The 23,478-nt window shown below is 35.5% G+C and overlaps 1 protein-coding gene across 2 annotated transcripts in view; it reads left to right on the forward strand.

The window, feature by feature from the left end:
* The first annotated feature begins 8,398 nt into the window (after positions 1-8,398).
* LOC138694688 (protein disulfide-isomerase A5) overlaps positions 8,399-23,478 on the forward strand; it is a 45,192-nt gene continuing 30,112 nt past the window's right edge. For both annotated transcript variants that reach the window (XM_069818670.1, XM_069818669.1), the window contains exons 1-7: positions 8,399-8,526; positions 14,729-14,958; positions 15,435-15,639; positions 18,791-19,011; positions 19,536-19,704; positions 20,737-20,841; positions 22,074-22,374. In XM_069818670.1, coding sequence (XP_069674771.1) covers positions 8,479-8,526; positions 14,729-14,958; positions 15,435-15,639; positions 18,791-19,011; positions 19,536-19,704; positions 20,737-20,841; positions 22,074-22,374 — 1,279 coding nt within the window. In that variant the 5' untranslated portion in view covers positions 8,399-8,478. The remainder of the gene's footprint in view (positions 8,527-14,728; positions 14,959-15,434; positions 15,640-18,790; positions 19,012-19,535; positions 19,705-20,736; positions 20,842-22,073; positions 22,375-23,478) is intronic.

The following is a 23,478-nucleotide window of genomic DNA, read 5'->3' on the forward strand; positions in this document are numbered from 1 at the left end:
AGCCTTGTTGTCAGCATCTTGGAGCACAATACCACATCACACATTGGACAGTTTTTGGGCTCATGTTCGGTGCCCGTGGCACGATCCCACGTGAAACTTTAAATCAACTTAAACAATATAAAATTTCTGAAGCAACGATTGATGCCATAGGATCTCACGTGTTAAAATCATCCTTAGCTATAATTAGTAATCATTTGTACCCAATAAAATTTTTATTGTAAATGATTTCCTACGTTTTCTTATCTTAATGTTTTTTCTTTTTCTTTCCCAAGTGTTACAAAATTGTTTTGTTTACTTATTATTCTTTATGAATTGATTATTAGGCCGATCTATCGAACCCTTATTTAGGGCGGCTTTTGTTCCTACAAATTATCTTATCTTAGGAAGAAAGTAAAGCAGAGCCTACTCAGTCCACTTGCTAAACCTGACACTGCTTCAGGAATAATTAACGAGCTGGTTTCATGCTTCAGCAATAATTAACGAGCTGGTTTTACCCCACATCAAAATTTATCTCTGTTAATCATCTTCATTTGTCATCCAGCCACAGTGGATAATAAATTACTCATTATAGATATTTTTATCTCAGAAGTGTAATTTACATACCAGTACTACTAGACTAACAGAGTTCATGAAGCTCTTAGTAGAACATATTTGCAAGCATTGGAAACCAGCACAGTACGTCAGACATGCCAGTTCATTAAATAATTTATTGGTTGCTATTAAAGTTTTAGTCAGCTAGTGGTAATGACGAAAGTAAATTAGATAGGAAACAGATTCGAGTGGAAGTAAAGAAAAAGTAAAGAAATTCGTAATAAATTCACGTTTTCTCATCAACTTAAATACAAGTATAAAAAACACAAGTGTAATTTAAAAAGAAAAGGTTTTTATTAGAACTAGGAATAGCCATGCAGACGTAAGTAGCCTCTGTGAGAAAGATGCGTAATTTTCTTCTCTCGTGGACAAAATTTTAAGTTTTTATTGCATAACATCTAAATTAAAACATTTGAACAGAACAGAGTGTGATCTGATGTACTGGTATTTTTTCTTTAGATATAAATTTCTTTACTGCTATTAATTCAGACAACTTGTTTTAATAAATACCGTATATATGTGAATATCCCTGCCATATCCCTAATTTTAGGAGGGAAAATTAAAAAAAAAAAATAAAATTGGCTGTAATTTGCATTTTATTTACAAGAAATTAATCCTACATAATGATTAGGGATTCAGTGTTTGAGGCAAAGCGGTACCAACCTTACCTCAAATAATGCGCGCACCCCAGTTTTTCTTTGCTAAATTCCGGAAAAAATATGCGTGGAGTATTCGCGTATATACGGTATTATTGAACACACTGACATTTTCATTCTTCGAAAGAAACAGGATGTAGAAAACAGTAATAAATGGCATTGAAAACGTTTTAAATCTTGTATAATTGCATTTAGTTTTGAACTTGTCTCATAACGTTTGTAAGATGCCGTATCATATTTTAGAATAGTAATTTATTGTTTTGTCAGTTGTACTAAGTGAAGTATTGTATTTTGGTAGGTGGTAAATTTTCCTTGGAAATATAAATATAATATTTAATTTCAAGAAGAAGATGAAATATAAAAAATTCAAATAAAATTAAACTAGTAAATTATTTATTTTTAAAAAACTTAAAATAAATGTTACTGTTGCTTTATGTAATACTGTACTTGCATGATTGACAATGATAATATGTGAATTTTATATATTGTATACCTTAGGTTTTTAGAAATAAAGTCTTAAAATATAGCAAGTTCTTCATAAGAATTATGACCACTACTGAAGTTGTACTAAGTAAAACAGTGGACCCAACAGTGTTTAACCTTTCTTGCTGAAAATATTAATTAAAATATTGACAAGTTCAACTTGAAAAGTCTTTACACGGAATTTTTCGAAGTAAATCCACCTCTCCCATCATAATTCTACTTTTTCGTCAGAATTCACAGCTGTCTGTAACTCCAGTGCAGAAAGCAATAGAGGATGGCGCCAACTTGGCTGAGAGGAATGGACTTTAGACTACTACCTACTCGAAGTTAACTCGTGCCTACATTTTTGTACCTTCCACTTCACACAAATATTGGAAGTGCAGGTAAAATTTGTTTCACAACACTTTCAATCCAATATGCCCATTAGGTATTTAACGCATAACTTTTCTTAGCAATTACTTCATAGTTTCTCTTTTGCTGTGGAAAAACCGATAGTGTTCATTTTTTAATAAGTTAAATCTTCATCAGACTTCGTCTTCATATTTCTATTTTTGTTTAGCATCAAGGTACTGGTAATGCATAAATGGAAAATAATTCCTATTCCAATCAATACTAATATTTAATATTAGGAACATCTGTCCTGTCTAGGAATAATTTACTCTGATAATAATTTAAATGGGTGGGCAATAATTGAAGCGTCGGCTGGAACAACGTTATAAGTTACATTTGGTAAAATTTACAGGCACTGCAAAAACATGTACACGTACAACGTTGTTGTTATAGGGTAGCAAACTTTTGAGTGGACAAATTTCACGTAATGCATTGATGGACAGTTGCAAGCCAAAGAGTATAGCAAGGTAACATGACATACAACATTATTACACGGAAACACGCCGAATGAAAATTTTGTAACTTACAACGTTGTTCCAGCCGACTCTTCAATTAATGAGGGTTGCTCGCTTTGATTAAGTTCTGATCACTCAAATGACTCTTCCCTTAATAAAAGAATGCTGGTGCCGATACTGGATGAGAAGTTGCTACATAGTATCATGTACTTGGGGAACTAACACTGCAGTTTGTTCCCTAAATCTTCAGCTTCTCTAAGTTTAAATACTTCCAAGCCTACAAGCAACCACTTGGGGTCCTAAAATTGAAGCCAACGTCTGAAACTGGACATAATATGTGAAGAAAGAGGAAACTAAGAATAAGAAGTAAAGTATTTATGTACTCGAATGATGCAGCAAGACAATGCATTCTGTTATGAAACCTGTTTACTTTGATATGTTATGTTGTGTTATATGATGCACTTCATTACATTTGCGTTTAAGTCTGTAATATGGGTCATGATGATCAATAAACTAATAAACTTTTCTTTTGTCCTATTTGTTGTTTGTTTGGTCAACTGTCTGGAGACAGGTTTGAACCTCACAAGCAACACCAATAAGATATCACTCTTGAGGTAGCTAGGCCAGGAGATAATGGTGTAGGATAGCCAGTTTCTTATACTTTTTAATTACTGGTACACAGGGGGGCTGCTTAAGGTTGTAGCAAGTTTGTGCTACAACCGAAAACGTTAGAAGCCATAATTTTATTTTAATTTTATTGGGTTATTTTACGACGCTGTATCAACATCTAGGTTATTTAGCATCTGAATGAAATGAAGGTGATAATGCCGGTGAAATGAGTCCGGGGTCCAGCACCGAAAGTTACCCAGCATTTGCTCGTATTGGGTTGAGAGAAAACCCCGGAAAAAACCTCAACCAGGTAACTTGTCCCGACCGGGATTCGAACCCGGGCCACCTGGTTTTGCGGCCAGACGCGCTGACCGTTACTCCACAGGTGTGGACTAGAAGCCATAAACTGCTTAAAATAAGAGATGAAGTAATTTAGTTCTGTCTGCTAGATCATAGGAACATGATTAGTTTGCTTTGGAGAATTGCATGAATCGTTTGCAGGAGCCTCAGTGTTGACTCATTGGAGTGAACAAATATACTTCTTATGGGAACAGGGTGGATCTTAGAATCCTTCCTGAGGCGAAGGGATGAGCAGGGGTTTCTCTAGCACAGCCTGAAAGTTGTTGGAAGCAGTAGCTATCACTCAGGTTAGGGGCTGAGGGGTGGTGGTGAGTGAAAGAGACAGAAACAACATCTACACTCACTCTTGTTCTGGCTCACTTAATCTTGGTGGTGTAATCATCTTCCATCTCTCTTCAAGTATTTTATTTCCGGTTGTGGTTCTTCATGACTGTGATTGATTTCAGGTTGATTTGCTTGAGTATTCACTTACAACTAGCACGTGTCAATATTTAACTTGGCCCAGTGTTAACTATTGTGTTGTGCATGATAATACTTGAAGGTTGCTTTCGTATTTTAGTTAACAAAGATGAACACTGCATATTTCTTTATTAGAACGGACATTTTCAGCTGTTAAAGAACTATTCATGATGTATTCTGACGTTGAAACAGCGAAACAAAGAACAGTAGATTACTAGTTGTGCCGTTTGTCACTTTTTAAAAGTCGTATGTTGTTGTTTAGTTAACTGTCCGAAGACAGGTTTGAACTTCATAAGTGATACCGACAAGACAGCACTCATGAGGTAACTAAGTCAGGAGATAATGGGGTAGGGTGGCCAGTTCCTTTCCTCCTACATTGCATACATCGCTGATTAGCTATATGTTACGCTAATCAGAGTTCAGATGCATACAAACAATTGTTCTTCCTCTGACACATATCGTCAAGCGAGATGTACTGCCTAATAATAGATGTATGTATCAACCAGAACCTCAATCAGAGGTAACTACTTATTTGTACATAGATTTACCTTGAGTTTTTGCCACTAGATTAAGAAGAAGAAGAAGAAGAAGAAGAAGAAGAAGATTTTTTAAATACCTTTTAGTAGTTATAATTTATTGCTTATGCAATTTTTATGCTGCCCTGTGGATGTAAAAGATGAGGCTGGAGTTGTGAAGAATTGAAAGTCATTAATTTAATAAAATAATGAATTTGGATGTAGAAATAGAATTCACCACCACTGCCATCTATTAATGTATGGACATATTATAAGGAACCACAGTCATTTAGGGAGGGCAGGGTAAGGCAATTGCCTCACTACTTGGCGTCACCCATGGGAAAGGAAATATTTATTTACTTATTTAATGTGGTGAAGTTAAGGCCATCAGGCCTTCTCTACCACACCACTAAAATACAAATAGACATATGCAAGAAACAAATGCAGAAAGAAGAAGCAAATAAGAAATAGAAATAAAATTATAGATACAAATACAAAAAGCACAAATGCAAAAAGAATGAGAGAAATAAATTATATATATCTCTTACTAGTAGGAGCTGTCCTTGTCCGTGTCTGAGTGTGTCCGTACACGAGTTAAATTTATCATTATTTCTATATTATTTCAGTTGGGACATAAAAATCTGTCCGTATTTGAAGAGTGTCCGAATCTTGGGGTGTCCATAAGGAGAGGTTTCACTGTATATATTTTGAGTTTAAAGATATGTTACATTGGAATATACTTAACAATAATTGGTGTATGAGGCCTGCATGAAGGTGAATGTGATGAAGTTACTTTATTCATTGTTACTAGAGCCCATGTATTATGGGTCCCTATCACCATGGCATGGCGCGTCCTCAGGTTGCGGTTAGAGGAGACGGCCTCCAGATATGGAGGATAGCTGTGAATATATTGAATAAGTAGTCGTGGACAGCTGACAAGGGATGGTCCTCCAGCTTGGGGGTTGGGCGAAGGGTTAACAACCCATCACCGTAAAAAACAGCTTTTTACGAATCCATACAATAAGCCTCAGAATAGGGCGGGCTTAGATGAGGGCGGCAATGAACCTGCGGGTTCCTTAAAAGCCATTTGTAAGTAAGTAAGTAAGTTACTAGTAGGAAGATAAGATCACAATGGGCACAAAAGGTATTAATACAGTATATTGTCTACCTAACATATTAGTGATTAAGAAAAAGATTAGATTCACCTGCAATAGAATTTGGACAAATGAAATAGAAAATTTTAGATAGACTAAATTTTAGCGTTTAGCTACATAGCCAATCACAAGGAACAAATTCCATGCCTCAGAGCAACAATTCGGCCTAATTACCCCAGTTTATGATTTGGAAAATAGTTCATTTCAGCATGGTAGGTAAATGAAAGAAGAATTGAATTGAATTTTTTAAAAGGGCGTAAGTCATCATTTTCGATATTTTCATTCTTATCTTACTTTCTAAAGTACACAGATAAACCCTTCGTTTTTGTTTGGAAGGATGCTAATAACATTGTTCGTTGGATTGTTAGAGACAAGTTAAAATCACAATTTGTTTTAAATGGGTGGTAGTCATTGGCATCATCTAGTCTGCTGTCAAAAATCGGAAAGTTAGAATTTATAAAACGGTTATATTATGGGTTGCTCTGTATGGTTGTGAAACTTGCACTCTCACTTTGAGAGAGGAACAGAGATTAAGGGTGTTTGAGAATAAGGTTGGTTCTTAGGAAAATATTTGGGGCTAAGAGGGATGAAGTTACAGGAGAATGGAGAAAGTTACACAATGCAGAACTGCACGCACTGTATTCTTCACTTGACATAATTAGGAACATTAAATCCAGACGTTTGATATGAGCAGGGCGAATCTAGAAATGCATATAAAGTGTTAGTTGGGAGACCAGAGGGAAAAAGATCTATGGGAAGGCCGAGACGTAGATGGAAAGATAATATTAAAATGGATTTGAGGGATGTGGGGTATGATGATAGAGACTGGATTAATCTTGCACAGGATAGGGACCGATGGCGGGCTTATGTGAGGGCGGCAATGAACCTTCAGGTTCCTTAAAAGCCATATTTTGTAAGTAAATAAGTAAGGTACCGGTAGTCATTGGCATACACCATTTTAAATCTATTCAATTGGCAATGGTGGTTGTATGGGAGCAGCTGAACAGCTGAAAACAGAAGAAATATTACAGCTGTTTCTCAAGGAACAAGGATAAACAAAGAAATGAGAGAATTGATTTTGCAATCTGTAGCCTATTCCACTTTTATGTATGCCTACACATGACAGAGTTGGATATATCAAAGGATCCAGTAATAGCGATGGATTAGTAAGCCACACATTCTTTATGGCACTTCAGCGCGAATCTGTTCCTCCACCAACAAGCCTAGTCTAACCAGCAGAAAAAAGTGCCAATAAAACAGATAAACAATTCAAGATTTTGGAAAAATGAAGCAGTACCCTACATCCCAAGTGAACATATAGCACTTTATGAAGAACTTTTCAGCTGGCCTACAGATAGTAATGTAACATGCAGTGACTCAAAAATAGTAGTAAAAAGACTGATTTCTCTTTATCATTCATGATATTTTCCTATTTTTGTTCCATTTATCATTATTATACTTTTGGTTGTTGACTGTGTATGATTTTCAGTACAGTACAGTAATTCAAGAATATCACTAAAATATCTGTATCTTATTTGATTTTACTTGTTATCAGATTGATTTTTTTTTTAAAGGGCGGATGTTTTCATATTTTAAATCTCAATGAAACCTTAAGTATCGGCATAACGAGTATAATTACTTTAAAAACCAAAAAACGTAACCTAGACTATCAGCGCACATGTTCGGAATTATTTTTCCAGACAGTTTTCCTCTAAAACAGTTTTTTTTTTTCACTTTCCCACAGATTTACTTTTCCTGACACACCCATTAAAAAAAAAAGATGATTCAACTGTAGAGTATGTTGGTGAACTGAAGGTGGAGAAATTGGAGAGCCCCGAGAAAAACCCTTACAAACAACTTTGTATATCATAAATACCCATGATTGCAGAGATTTGAATTTGGTCCACTATCATTATAAGCGAGCACTCTGCCAATGGAGCTATAGGCATCCAACAAGGAAAACTCGGTGTGCAGAAACCAGCAGGCGTGACCGTCTCGTGCAGATGACGTATGCTCCCGTTTCCAGCATGCTCTCAAGCCTATTGCAGGGGAGTAAGAGGAGTATAGCATGTGTGCCACAAGGAGTCCAAACTGAGTTTTGCTTATAGGTTACCTATTCCATTACCAAGTTGACTATAAGCTTGGTATGTTTCTTCCCAATCTCTTAGAGCTCAAAAGTCTCAAGATGTAATGTCGGAATTCGCTCCAATAATAATTAATGCCATTGAAGAGTTGTTCATTGTAATAGGTTACCTGCAATTAACAATTATGTTGTAACTGTCTGCTTTGTTCTAGAAAGGGTCTGTCCATAAATATTTCAAGAGTTCTTGAAAAGTAACGCAGAATCTCATTAGAAACTCAGTACCGGTACCAAGGACAGTATTAATTGTTGAGAAATCAACTCTATATTGTACTTTTGGTCCAGGGAAAATACAATATCGGTAATACGGCCTTTCTAAGAAATAACAAGGGTGAGCGTTTTCGCAAAAGACGAATATTGTCCCTGGAACAAAATACAATATAGCGCTGCTATAAAGTGGCTACCGATGTTTTATTTATTTGGTATTAATATACTGTAGATATTGATTTACAGATTAAAATTGATTTTCATCGCATTTGTTGTGCAATGTCATATCTTCCATATTATAATCTTTGCTAAACATACGATTTTTATCTATGCGATATATTTGTCGATGCGATATATCGAATTGAACTCGGAGACTTATGCTAATATAAGTGTCAATGTCAGTCGTGTCAGCCTGGTAGTTCAGCCTGCAGGTGAGGTTGAACGTGGCCGGCTAGAACGATGGATATTTGCAGGAAAATGTTAGGAGTTCAATTTGTAGTTTTTATTGTAAGTACGAAAAAATGAGTGTTGTTAGCATTATAAAGGGATACTATACTGTTATTATTTCCTTACCGGCAAAATACGAGTGTTAAATACCATAATTATTATGATTAGGTGGAGATCCCTTGATTCTTTATTAAAAACCTATTTGTTTCGTGTAATACAACTGCTTATTTTTAAGTTACGTGTATATCACTTATTTTATTTTTCACTACTGTTTATTTCTAGACACTTTTTTTTTCCTCAATACTATGGTTTGGTACTCGACAGGCCACATGAGGTAACCGGAAACTAGTTTATTATGGATATACTTTTACGAACGTAAATCAGTATTTTTAAAAATGATTAAGCTTTCAGAAAGAATCTGTGTGTAGATTAGGCCTATATACCTGTAGATAATGTTACAAAGAGAAAGATTACAAGGTGTACCGGTATAAGGTAAGTGACATGAGGTCGAGAAATGTGATAAGGTTAGAGTAGGTTAAATGAGGAGATAGCTAAGTGACATGAGGCCGAGGAATGTGACGAGGTTAGAGTGGGCTAGATGGAATAACAAAGTGACAAGAGACCGAGGACTGTGGAAAGGTTAGAGAGGGTTAGATGAGGGATAGGTAAGTTGGTGGCGCTAAAGTAAATAAATATTCCTTATTTTTAACTGAAACCAAAAAGAGGTATTATTATTATTATTATTATTATTATTATGTCCACTGTCCGAAAACAGGTATGGACCTCACAAGTGACACCAACAAGGCATCACTCATGAGACAACTAGGCCAGGGGATAATGGCATAGGGTGACCAGTTCCTTTCCCCATTATTATTATTTCCTTTCCTTTCCTTTCCTCTCTACTTTCCTTTCCTCTCTACTTTCCTTTCCTCTCTCATTTCCTTTCTTTTCCTTTCCTTTCCTTTCCTTTCCTTTCCTTTCCTTTCCTTTCCTTTCTCCTTTCCTTTCCTTTTTCCTTTTCCCTCTCTTTCCTTTCCTTTCTCCTTTCCTTTCCTTTCCTCTCCTTTCCATTTATCTTTCCTTTTCTCTCTTCTTTCCTTTCCTTTCCTTTCCTTTCCTTTCCTTTCCTTTCCTCTCTCCTTTCCTTTCCTTTCCCCTTTTCTTTCCTCTCCTTTCCTCTCTCCTTTCCTTTCCTCTCTCCTTTTCTTTCCCCTTTCCTTTCCTTTCCTTTCCCTTCCTTTCCTTTCCTTTCCTCCTATTCTTTCCTCCCTCCTTTCTTCTTTCCTTTACTTTCCTTTCCTTTTCTTTCCCCTCTCCTTTCCTTTTCTCTCTCCTTTCCTCTCTTTAACTTTCCTTTGCTCTCCTTTCCTTTCTTTTTTTCTCTTCTTTTCTTTTCTCTCCTTTCCTTTCCTTTCCTTTCCTTTCCTTTCCTTTCCTTTCCTTTCCTTTCCTTTCCTTTCCCCCTCTTCTTTTCTTTCGTCTTTCCTTTCCTCTCTCCTTTTCTTTCCCCTCTCCTTCCCTCTCCTCTCTCCTTTCCTTCTCTATTTTTTCCTTTCCTCTTTCCTTTCCTTATTTCCTTCCTTTCCTCACTCCTTTCCTTTACTTACCTCTCTCCTTTCCTTTCATTTTCTTTCTTTTCCTCTCTCCTTTTCTCTTTCTTTTTCTGTTTCCTTTCCTTTCCATTCTTATCCTTTCTTCTTTTCTTTCCTTTCCTCTCCTTTCTTCTTTTCTTTCCTTTCCTCTCCTTTCCTCTTTCCTTTCCTTTCCTTTCCTTTCCTCTCTCCTCTCCTTTCCTTTCCTGTCTCTTCTCTCCTTTCCTTTCCTATTCTTTCCCCTCCTTTCCTCTCTCCTTTTCTTTTATTTTCCCCTTTCCTTTCGTCTCTCCTTTCCTTTTCTTTCCTCCTTTCCTTTCCTTTCCTTTCCTTTCCTTTCCTTTCCTTTCCTCTCTCCTTTTCTCCTTTTCTCTCTCCTTTTCTATCCTTTTCTCTCTCTCCTTTTCTATCCTTTCCTCTCTCCTTTCTTTTCCTCTCCTTTTCTTTCCTTTCCTTTCTCCTTTCCTTTCCTCTCCCTTCCCTTCCCTTCCCTTCCCTTCCCTTCCCTTCCCTTCCCTTCCCTTCCCTTTCCCCACAAGTTAAGAAATGTTACTATTTTGTTGAGTCAGATATACTTTGCAGGAAAATGAAATGTATAAGAATTATCATATTATTTTATGAAATTCTGTAGTGCAATAAATTGTAAATTTAATCAGGAATTTTGTGCTGTATTTTATTTTACCAGAAAATATAGATTTTTTGAAGTGACTAAATAACCAACGAATTTAGATTTCAAATTAGTACTGTTTCACTTAACCAGTATAGACTGGCTTCCATGAATGCAAGTCACTCTACAATATGAGCACACAGGCAGGCTTTCTAGGGTCCCGCCTGGACAGTCCTAACTTTTAGCTTGCTCTGTAGCTGCACCAGAACCCAAGCCTGATGGTAGACAGTTACGGGTGTGAGCCTTGCCTGCTTTGCTGGTGTCTGTTTGCCTTGGCCTTGTGAGAGACAGGGAAACTACAAACAATTAGGAGTCAGGACAGCCTGCCCCTGGATTGAACTACCGTATTACTCCATTGTAAAATGTTATATTTCATATCTGTACCTTGTGTCTTATAGTTTGTATTGATAACATTTTTGTAGGCCATGTTGACATTTTCCATGTTAACACATAGCCTACTTTCGAGTGGGTTTTGACCTGAAGTGTGCAAGGTTCCTTTGTCAGGCATTCCACAATCAGTCATGAGATCAAAAAAGGAATCTTAGATTCCAGAATTCAGTCTCGCCCTAAGCATCCTCGACAGGCATTCTGCTTCATAGTCATGACTCATTAACATTGCAGAGAAAGATACCTGGCTGGCGGTACCAATTTGGTACCACTGAGGCTTGTACGTTACCTCATTTAATTTTTTTAATAAAATAGCATAAAATGTGATCAAAAGGTAATGTGAAATGATGAGCTTTAGTAGAGTGAAATTTGTAAAATTGAAGAAAATGGCAGAACCCTTATCCTTCGGTCATGTACACTTAGCGGCAAAAAGAATGGGCCGACTCTTGGTTGATAGAAAAGCTAAGTTCTATCGCATGGTTCACTTGTGCAAACATAACCCACTGCAAGGCATTGCTGTGGTGTCTCTTCATTGAAAGTCGTCCGTCTATAATGTAGTAAACTTTACGAGCAGTGTGTAGCCCAGTGGTAAGAAGTCTGACATCCGTACCAGAGGTTGTGAGTTCGTCTCCCGGTACGGTAAAATTATTATTTTTATTTTAATTTTTACTTAATTTATTAGTTTAAATGTGAAATGGCATTTGTTAACAAACTTCGTTATGCCTGCCCTGTAAAAATATTATTGCCCATCACCTGTGGGCAATAGGTGAGACCTGGCCTGTATAAACAAAAATACTTGTTTCACATCATAAAAAACGGGATGCATATCAAACACAAATAAATAATTAAATTAACAAAAACAAACAATTTTTTAATAGGCTATATTAATAAAACAAGGCCTGTGGTGGGGACTAGTATCTCGTTCACAAAACACCTGTGTCAACAACTGCCCTCATTCTGCGCGGCATGGAGTCCACAAGTTTATGGAACAGGTCTAAATTCTTGGCCATCTCCTCCCACGCATCTAGAACTCTGTCCCACAATTCCTCAGGTGTCCGAACGGGTGGTTGTTCTGCCCAAATAGAGCGTAGGATCCTTTTGACTGCAGCCCACAAATTTTGAATTGGATTCATATCTGGTGAATTTGGAGGCCAGTCGACTGGGTCGACATCACGCCTCCTCATAAACCATCTTTGAATCCGGTTGGCAGTGTGTATCGGATGATTATCCTGCTGGAAGAAAAGTGTTCCTTTTGGATATCGTTTTCCATTGTATTAACAGATAGCAGTATTGCTTGAAAGAGAGAGAGGGAGGTTTATTATTTATTAGAGTTTGGGAATATTCTAAGAGATATCGCCACATAATTATAGCTTTGCGAGACACATATGATGGCAAATTTGTAATTAAAAAAAGAAGGTTGGGGGAGATTCGAACCTTGCGCTACTACTATCAACTTGTTCAATAGACCAATGCCATAACGATTTACGCTACTGTGATTGTTACTATTAGTTCGGCATAATACATGGTTTTCCTGTTCATATTCGCTCTGGTTGATTTCGTATTTATCAATTTTATTATTATTTCACTCTTCAAGAGCCCTGGTGTATCTAGAATCAATCCGCCATTCGATTTTATTACATATTTTAGACTCTTAAACAAAATACAGCAAATTTAAATGGTTTAATCATGTGTTATCTAGTGAACTAAGCTTTGACGAGACGCGCATGCGCAATGTTATGTCTCTGTAACTTAAAAATTGTCGGCCGGTCCATTCTTTTTGCTGCTAAGTGTACATAACAAGTATAAGTCCAGTCTGTGCTGGGGTCAAACCTAGATCCATGGATTGATAATCTCGCGTTGTAATTCTCAGCTACTGAAGGGGCCTTCATATACAGTAACTTATTTCCAGTAACTGTTAGTCTACCTCTTCCTACTTCGTACTTTTCTCTGTGTCCCTCACTTCACCTCACATGTTTTCAGAGCGAAAATCAACAATTGGAAATTACTTTGTTGTGCCGAAGTTGTAAGCTGAATCTCGTAGTTTAGATCGAAGACTTTAAAAGGTGCACAAAGATAATTTCATTTTTGGAGACTAATATTGAGCCAAGAAATTTTTATTATTGTATATTTGCCCCTTACTGGTACCATATTGTTAAGTTTCATGCAACCCTTCATTTTGCAGCTTGCCCACGAAATCTCGGTACTATGTGTTTCTAGGAGATTTTAATGCAAGGTTAGGTGTGAAATTTCTATCCATCCAGGGTGGGTAATTCCTTATAATTCAAAATAGGCAACTCTGAATTTTATTTGTTTACCAAGGAAAGTTAGCACCAGTTGATAGTAAACACTTTCTTCGTTTTAAAATGCTAATGAAGTAGGCATCTAAGATGATAGGTTAGTTTATGCTGGAGAAATTAATAACTTATTATGATAATTTATTTATAAGTAAGAATATTTTTTAAGGTGTTAGTGTTGAAGGCACAACCATTTTATAATACATGCCCAAATGGCTAGCCTCATTTTGCAGTACATTTACTATGCCACAGGCATAGAATGTGTGAAGAGGAAATATGTGAAATATTTCAAAGTTCCTACACTGAAACAAGAGCATTAGGTAGTATACATAGAGTAAGACTGGAACCTGAAAACCATTATTAGCTACACGCCTTTATTTCCAGATCTATTATGATAGGTACACTACTCCCATTTGCATTTAAGATATGATTACGAGCACTGTTTTTTTTCGGAATTGATTCTGAATGTGCAGGATTGCAAAACTTCGTATAAATAAGGTGCATGTGACTCACTTGGTATAATAGTTAAATTGGTCTAATTTTATTTTAAATGTATTATATATTACTTTCATATTTGTTACTAATAAAATTACGATAAACTCACACGAATAGAGTGGGGATATATTTGTTATTGTATGTCTTTAGTATGCACATGATTCAGTGTAATTAATTTATTGTATTTTAATAGAATGAAAGATTTTTTCAGCTTTCCTTCTAATGGTTTTTTGTCAGGTAGCTATAAATTATTGGAGAAAAATTCGTTCTGGCACCAGGAATCGAACTCAGGACCTCTCAGCTTTGCACTCTGAGTGCTATTTCCATCTGAGCTATGGCGAGGAGACCCGATTCATGGAGCTCTCCTTTGTATCATCAATGGCCTACTACCTGGATTTTAGATATATAAGTCATGTATGCAGAATTGCATATTTAAATGACTTTATGGCCATTTTCGAGAACAGTTTTTGAATTACTGTTAACATTGATATATACATATATATATATATATATATATATATATATATATATATATATATAAAATGAGGCCTTGCCATCCTCATTGAATAATCAAGACTATATTATGTAGTCAACATGCTCAAATGGGAAGAGCGCTCAAAGCTGAGAGATCCTGGGTTCGATTCCCGATGCCGGAACGAATTTTTCTCCAGTAATAGGTATCTACATGTTGACTACATATAGTCTTGATTATTCAGTGAGGATGGCGAGACCTCATATGAAAATATATATATATATATATATATATATATATATATATAGCTATAAATTGTTTTCCATTAATATTCTTCTGTAACACATTCTTGCAGGTACTTGTTTGTGGAGTACAGAACTTCCAGGCCAAACAAAATGCTCAGAGACCAACAGTTGAAGAATTAACAGATATAAAAGATTTTAAGAAAATTCTTCGCACAAAAAATAATGTATTAGTGTGCTATGTTAGTTCACTAAAACAGGCGTCGAATATTGTCAGAATATTTAAAGAGGCTGCAGAAGTAGTGAAAGGCCAAGGGACAATGCTTTTAGTGGATTGCTCAGGGTAAGTTGAAAGAAAATTTCTGTTTCCAATTATAATTTGTCTTCATGTCATTCGTCTAGTTTCATGCTATATTTCGTTTGGTTAGACAAACAGCACCAGTGTTCTAACAGAAAGGGTAGAAAAGAAGTTACTTGGTATTTATGTATACATTTTAATCCATGGCACTACACCTATGAAGGGCCCAGGTTGACCAGCCAACTGCTGGCCTCATGTTCACATGCCAGCTCTTATCCACTCATCCACCCCATTGTTCACAATCTTGTCTATTCACTTTCTCTCTCCCCTCTCAAAATTATGGCTTTCTAAATCTACAAATTAAGTTTGGAATTAAACTCATAAAATAGACTGTTTCTGCTACTTTCTTTTATTTCATTCTTTTCATTCAAATTTTTGTATTTGTTCTAAGTAAAGAATCATATACTTGATAATGTTGTATTAAATTCTTCCATAACAAACTTGAATTTATTTTGTATTAGGGAAGCAAAGAAAATGTGCAAGAAGTTGAAGGTGTCTCCTGAGCCTTATGTGTTGAAACATTACAAAGATGGAGATTTTCACAAAGACTATGATCGCTTGGAAACAATGCAATCAATGGTGAACTTCATGCGTGATCCTGCAGGAGATATCCCGTGGGAGGAAGATAGCACAGCTGTAGATGTAATCCACATCCCAGATGCCTTGGTAAGTAATCCTTCATACAGTGAAGCTATACTTTATATTCTGTCAAGGCACTCTACTAATAATTAAGTTTACCTTGTGATGAAAGTTATTTTATCAGTTTCTTCTGGACTGAAGCTGTACAGATTTTTTTTTGGTCCAAGAGTCCTGGTCCATCAAGTTAGCTCTGTAACATCGTGTCTATCTCCAGACTAATCAGTCAGGATTCGATTCATGTAAGATTTCTACCTCGGAATTACTTAGGAGAGATGGCGGTGCACAACTTCTAATCACTAGATTGTGCACCAATATGCCGGGTTAAATCCCCGCATTGCATTTGAAGAGAAGACATATGTCACTGTTGATAGTGATTTGTCCATCAGATGGGGACATTAAGCCTGGCGGTCCCCTTGGTGCTGTTCGACAGGAGTAGGCTATGTGCCAGCAGCGGGTTCCCCCTTTTCACTTCATCATTACTCATTCCATACACTACGCTTACATGAACACTTACACATACTCACCCTAACTTGACATAACTCTCCACAGATACACATCATGTACAGCGTGGCCTGCCGAAGTGGTGTGCAACTAGAAAAATGGGTCACAATCCAGCCATCTATCCACAATATGCGGAAACCGAATCACGTAAAGTGAAGTGGGTAGGCATTGGATACAGACATACATACATTGGTAGAGCCCTTAACTTGCCATTATTCGCCTCGATTCTGCAAGCATGCTCATAGATGTTTCTAGCGTAGACCACTTAGTTCATCAGAGACTATCCAGAGTGCACCACAGGCAGTGGATCTATATTACACTCGTAATGAATGATGATTATGGAATATAAGCTCAGTGCACTAGCACCGAACTACAGTGGTTATTGATGTACAGATACTATTTTTATTCTTCTAGATAAACAAACAGGAAGTGCCAACTTACGCCAATGATAGTGTAGGATTTTAAAGTAACTAATAAAAATGTTTAATAGTCTTGTTGGCCAAGGACTTTTCCCTCATAAATTCTTTTACCCATCTCCTCATTTAGTTCACTGCCAATTACTTCCACTAACTATTGAACAGCTGCCCACAACAAGGTTGTAATCCTCATTTCTCATAAGTTGACTTTTTCGTGAATAATGGTTGTTAATGATGCCCTATGTATAATGCTTGCACTCGTATTAAAATCAGCACACGTCTGATTGTCAACCTTTCTCTAAAAAATTGAAAGTATGTACAGTACAATGTGTTTCTCCCCCCCCCCCCCGTTTTTCAAGAATTTCGTATTTGCTGGTTACAACCTTGTTCTGGGAGGCTATTCAATTATGGACATTGTTTTTTCATCCATGAATATCTGGCCCGTGGTACTTTTTGTGAAGTACCAGTAATAAATTTCGACCATGCTTTTAATGTGATTTGTAATTTATTGGCGCAGTTTTATTCTAATGTTACAAATTCATTCAGAATATGGACTTATAATACAATCTTAATGAGATTCGTCTTTGGGCTTACAATATTTATGATTGATAAGATCTGTCTTGAGCTATTGAGTACAAGTAACAATGTTAATCTTTCCTTATTGTACTGTATATTTATAGGCCTAGATGATTATTAATATTGTAGTTAAGTGCTTCCATAGTTGAATATTTACATCAGCGTTCAACAGTAAGGGTATTTAAATATTCTCTGAACCTGGACTGTGGCAATATTTTGTAAGCTTATATTCAAAGATGGTTAATAGTTATGTAAGATGTAAGGGTTAAATAAAATTGGAAAAGTGTTAAAATTATTTCCCAAAAATTAAATAAAACCTCGGAAAAAAATCAACCAGGTAATCAGCCCAAGTGGAAATCGAACTTGTGTCCGAGTGCAACTCTGGATTGGCAGACAAGCACCTTAGCCAACTGAGCTATGCTGGTGGCTGTATTCCTCTTTTGTCTAATGGTTACTATGCTGGTGAGTTCATACCCAGCTAAGGACAATGCATTTTAATGAGTGATATAATCCCTAGCATGGCCTCCTTTGTGAGGAAAATAAAGTTGGGTGGCCCATGTCATAGATTTAGGACTTGTAAAATAACCTTGGGCATGATAGAGATCTCTGGATGTTAAATAACTTTGCAGTTGAAAGAATAAGTAAAATACTGTTACTGCTGTCAGGAAAGACAATATATATAGTTATGAAAAATTGCAAATGAAAAAAAATTGCCGTGCTTCCGTTTTGTATCCAACTGAAGTAGGAATCCAGAGGGGGAAATGAAATCATGGACAGTATGACTGTTGCAAAGTTTCTAGTTGTTTGAATATTGGTTTAATCTAAATATTTTTGCACCTTATCTGTCCTCAAGATAAAGAAAATGGAAGTGTGAGAAAATGTGAAGATGAAGAGATGGGCGTACCTTATATTTCGAATAGACAAACAGTTTCAAGTGTGAAGATTAACCTTGGGTTTTCGAGTTCTGAACCCAGAATAGATCCTTACATTTAGCTTTGGCCCATAGTGCATCCTAAATATGTGATGGCTGCCCAAATCAGACAGGTGGCCTGGTGGCGTTCGTGAATCCGATGCTGACAGATGGGCCATCCTGCCTCAGTCCTGACAGGTCACATCCTCAGACAAGTATCTGATAAATGTCAGAACCCAAAACCCTTCCTATATCGGCATTGGAAACCCATATATCCCCCAAAGCTTCACCCCAGCCTATTTTTAAATATTGCATTTGGATAGATGAAATGAGGAGAAGATAGAATGTGTTGGTGGAATAATAGTATCCCGAGAAAAACACTGCAACATCTGCTTTGTCCGCCACAAATTTCATCACGATCTGGCCAGAGATCGAATTCAGGCCACCTGGATGGGAAACCAGCATGCTAATGCTTCGGGCATAAGCACTGTGAAGATTATCCTACTTTGTTATGCCTCAGAGAATGATGCCTGTGATCGATTAAGAAAGCAAGCTTCTGTCATCAGGGCTTAGTAAGCTTTATTCTTTATTTTTGACCACAGAAGTGAGGAAGGGGATAATCTCTGTTTTGAGATTCATGCTTTTACTGTGATTGCTGACCACAGAAAAAGGTTCAAGGAACAACTAGGGCCAATCGCATACTGCGCCATTTTGACATTTGTATTGCTACACATTTCTTAATTTATAACTATGACACAAATTTCTATTGTTTCAGAGTTTGGCTAAGTTCCTGAGGAAGGAAGTTAAGCCAGTTCTAGTCCTTTTTTATGCCCCATGGTGCGGTTTCTGTAAGCAGCTTAAACCCGAATATGCTGCTGCAGCTTCAGAACTGAAAGGTCATTCTATATTAGCAGCCATTGATGTGAACCGGCCAGAAAATGCTATCATTAGACAACAGTATAACATAACAGGATTTCCCACTATGTTGTACTTCGAGTAAGTTTCTCATTTTGCTTACATTGTGTGATTACATTTCTTTCTAATTTTATTGACATATTCTGCCCTGCTGAAGCAAAAGGTCGTATCTGCAAAAAATTGTTTTTGATTTAAGAGGTGTATGTGCTTAAAAGAAACATTTTGATTCATATTATTAAGCCAGAAAGTTGTAACTGAATTTTAACTTGAACTTAACGTATCTACAAAAACTGCAAGTATGCTAAACAGACACATACAGTACTTCTCTTAATTCAAAGACAGAATTTTTGCAGATACGAGCTTTTGCTTCAGCAGGACAGTATTAAATACAGAATGAACATTGTTTCTGGTTTTGAGATGGAAAGATTGATACTACCTAGCCATAAAGTTACTGGGCTTACATACCACGAATTTATATAATGAATGTAAAACTATTTTGACTGCCAAAAGAAAATAAATATAAAATTATTGTATATTTTAAAGACATGTGATGGAATACTAATTTTCTAATTTGTAATTTTGTTTTACTTGATATTGTTATGCAGAAATGGAATCCAGAAATTTGTGTATGAAGGTGAAAATAACAAAAATGGCTTAGCTGGTTTTATGAAGAATCCAAGTAAACCCCCAGAAAAGCCGAAGGAAGAAGATTGGTCAGCTGTTGAAAGTGATGTTGTTCATCTAACTTCAGAAAACTTTGATACTATTATTACGGTATGTGTGACTTGAATATTCCTTTTCGTACACAGTTCCAATGTTTGATGTTTTCATTATATTGTTCGTACAGCTGAGCTGTCAGATGCCAACAAGTAAGATTTTTAATATAATTTTAAGTTGTATAGATTAAAGTCATTATGAAAGTTGTTATAATCATATAAGCATCTTAAGTTTATCCGGAGTTAGTGAAGTATAATAAGCTTCCCAGTCATTATTATAAGTTACCAATAAATAGCTTTAAAACTTGATTTTATAATTGGCTGTAAAATAATCCTTTTTACTCTGTTGGTGAGTTTTTGAACACAAATTTGCATGAAATTGTTTTTTAATAAATAAATTTATTTATATTTTGTTACAATTAATCCGGACATAATAGCCTTAATTAAAAGTCGAAGACTACATTGGCTTGGACACGTTCTACATCGTGATGAAGAGACTCTTCTACGTAAAGCTTTCGACTATTCTCCAAGATGTAAGAGACCTCTTGATAGACCTCGTCTCCGTTGGCAGGACCAAGTATATGATAATCTTTGTACAGTGGGAGGACGACAAGAAGATGCAGAGAACAGAGATGAATGGTGATATATTGTGAATGAGGCTAAAAACCTCTTAGGTTTTGAAATGCCCTAAATTGATTGATTGATTGATTGATTGATTGTTGCAATTAATATAATAAGTGTGAAGTGTTTTAATTAATTTTATAGTTTCAAAATATTTCGTGTTTTAATTGTTTTAATTAAATTTTACTGTTTCAATTATATTTGTGTTTTTCAAATGTATCATGTGTTATTCAATGTACAGTATCTGTGACGAAGCGTATTACTGTATGCCTAATGGCCTAATAAATTGAATTAAAACTAGTGGAATAACACTAATATTAATCGGTACATTTGCCATAACAGTCATGAACTAGAATGAATAAAATTAACCAAATAAATTGTTTTAGCATTTTTGTTTAATTTTCATAAAGTTTGAATTCAAGACTTGAAGCAGTATATAAATTAAGCTATAGTATTTTCTTTCTTTCAGAGGGAACCATCTGTGCTAGTAATGTTTTATGCACCTTGGTGTGGCCACTGTAAAAAGATGAAACCAGAATATGAGAAGGCAGCTGCTATCCTCAAATCTGAGAAAGTATGTAAATATTCACGTAACTTGATATTAACTTACACGTTGTGCTTAATGTTTGTCATTATGGAATTTGGAATAAAGATAACTCTTATCTCAAAATAAACTGGGTTTGAGGTCCTGGGCATTGTTTAATATTTTTGTTACATAATACTGTCTTAAACTATGAAAAGATTCTTACAAATAACTGTCTTTAGGGCAAATTATCTTTTGGAACTTGAATATATAATATGTTCGTACATTTAGGTCTTACTCTTTCAACGATCTTGCTTCTTTTCTTTTCAATAATTAATGAATTAATATGTAAGTAAATGCATGTTATTAAATGAAGGAAATAAAAGACGACTACAACGACAGTAGAATTATGTGTATGTCAGACACACTTCCCTTTTTTGTTTTGAGTTTTGCTGTTGTGACTTTAATTACATCTTTCAGAAATGCAATATACAGGGCTTTCATTTCAAAACTTCTCAGTCTAAATAACTAATTATTTAAATTGAATTCAGTTTAAACAAAAAACACGTCAATTACATAATGAGAGGAAAGTCTGAAACTAGACTTAAATACGTTTTAGATTTCAGCCCCCACCCTCCACTTTGAAATTTCAAATGGCACCCTTATATGTTTATACTTAAATATGAAACAGCATTCAATTATTTATACACCTCATTCATTTGTTTTCGCATCTTTTGTTTTCTATCGTCGCCTGACAACCTGTATTTTTGTTACAGTTGATTGTAGGATAAAAACACAGCTTATTTTGTGTAATTTCCTAAATTTAATCAATAAGGATTATTTATGTTATCTCTTGAAGGGTATATACCATTTTAAAATAATTTAATACACAAACACAACTATTACATTAAATGCTCAATAAGTTTTTGTAGCTTTATTCTCTTCAGCTGTAATCAACAATAACAACAATCCAGGTTGCCAGACGACGATAGAAAACAAAAGATGCGAAAACAAATGAATGAGGTGTATAAACAATGGAATGCTGTTTCATATTTAAGTATAAAAATATAAGGATGCCATTTAAAATTTCAAAGTGGAGGGGGGGAGACTTCCCCCTCAATATCTAAATTGACGGTGTTTTTTGTTTAAATTGAATTCAATTTAAATAATTAGTTATTTAGACTGGGAAGTTTTGAAATGAAAGCCCTGTATTTGTTAAGAGTAGAGAGAGACTTTCCTTTTTTTTTTTTTTTTTTATCATGGTGCATACTTTCTCTTTGTAGATTACAGGTATTGCAGCTGCTCTAGATGCTACAAAGGAACCAACAATTGCAGCAAGATACAATATACGTGGCTATCCAACTGTCAAGTATTTCAAGGCTGGGGAGTTTGCATTTGATGTGAATGTCCGTGATGCTGCAAAGATCACAGAATTCATGCGTGACCCTCGTGAACCTCCCCCTCCACCTCCACCTGAAACACCGTGGAGTGAGGAACCTTCAGAAGTTGTACACTTAACAGAGGATACCTTCAAGTCATTCTTAAAGAAGAAGAAACATGTCCTTGTCATGTTCTATGCACCGTGTAAGTATACAGTACATATTGTAAACGTTATTTGAGGTTGTAAGATAAGGCTTATGTAAATTTAAAGTCTATTTTAAGATGATTTATGTATAGACATTGCACACTGAAATGTTGATTATTTATTAGTTTGCTGTTGAGAAAGTTGTCCTATGCCATTTGAAGTTGAAAGTCAGTAGTTACAGTTTGGAAATTAGAATTTTATCCTTTTACTTCAATATTTTGAACAAGGACGTTATGTCAACAAAATTATATAATTATATGGTATATAGGCCTACACGAATACTCTGCACTGTCGAATAATTTTGCGCATCCTAATTTTAGGAGGGAAAATTAAAAAAGTGTTTGAGGTGAAGCAGTACCAACCTTATTTAAAATAAAGTGTGCACCCCAGTTTTCCTTTGTTAAATTCCGGAAAAATATGTGTGGAGTATTCGCGTATATACAGTATTTATATGTATTTATTTACTGTGTTTATTTATTTTGATTGTGTTCAAATAAAAAAAATATGAATTTGTACTTTGATTGATTGATTGATTGATTGATTGATTGATTGATTGATTGATTGATTGATTGATTGATTGGCTAGAAGTATTTGAGTGTAAGTGTGCTTGTATTTTTTTGATTTTGTATTAGTGAACAAAAATTAATAAAATTTCTTATTTAAAACTGCCTGGTGGAGGAGAGGGAGAATGCTTTTGATTTCATTAATTTCATTCACGTGTATTTTAGAGATTTTGTATGTATTGTTGTTATTGTTTTTGTCGTCATATTTGTTATATCCATCATTCTGTAGTGATTAGACTTAAGTTTCTCATGACGTCATGACATTTTTCTTCATAATATAGTTAATCGAAAACTGTCAGGTATTCTGTGCAGTTTTTTTAAACTTAGGGTTTAGGAGGTGCTCTATATCGAGAGTATATTAATTTGGTTTTATTATTGTGTTCCCTATAAGCTTATGTATTCTCTTGGTAGGTGCAAATTCAGAATGCAGGTATTGCTGATTTTCTAGGCATATTTAATAATTCTTGATTAGATTGAATATTTTGAATTTTCCTTTACAGCTCCTTAGGGACTGTATTTTAGAATTTCAGTGTTTTTATT

This window comes from Periplaneta americana, chromosome 2 (assembly GCF_040183065.1).
Source record: "Periplaneta americana isolate PAMFEO1 chromosome 2, P.americana_PAMFEO1_priV1, whole genome shotgun sequence".
Classification (NCBI taxonomy): domain Eukaryota; kingdom Metazoa; phylum Arthropoda; class Insecta; order Blattodea; family Blattidae; genus Periplaneta; species Periplaneta americana.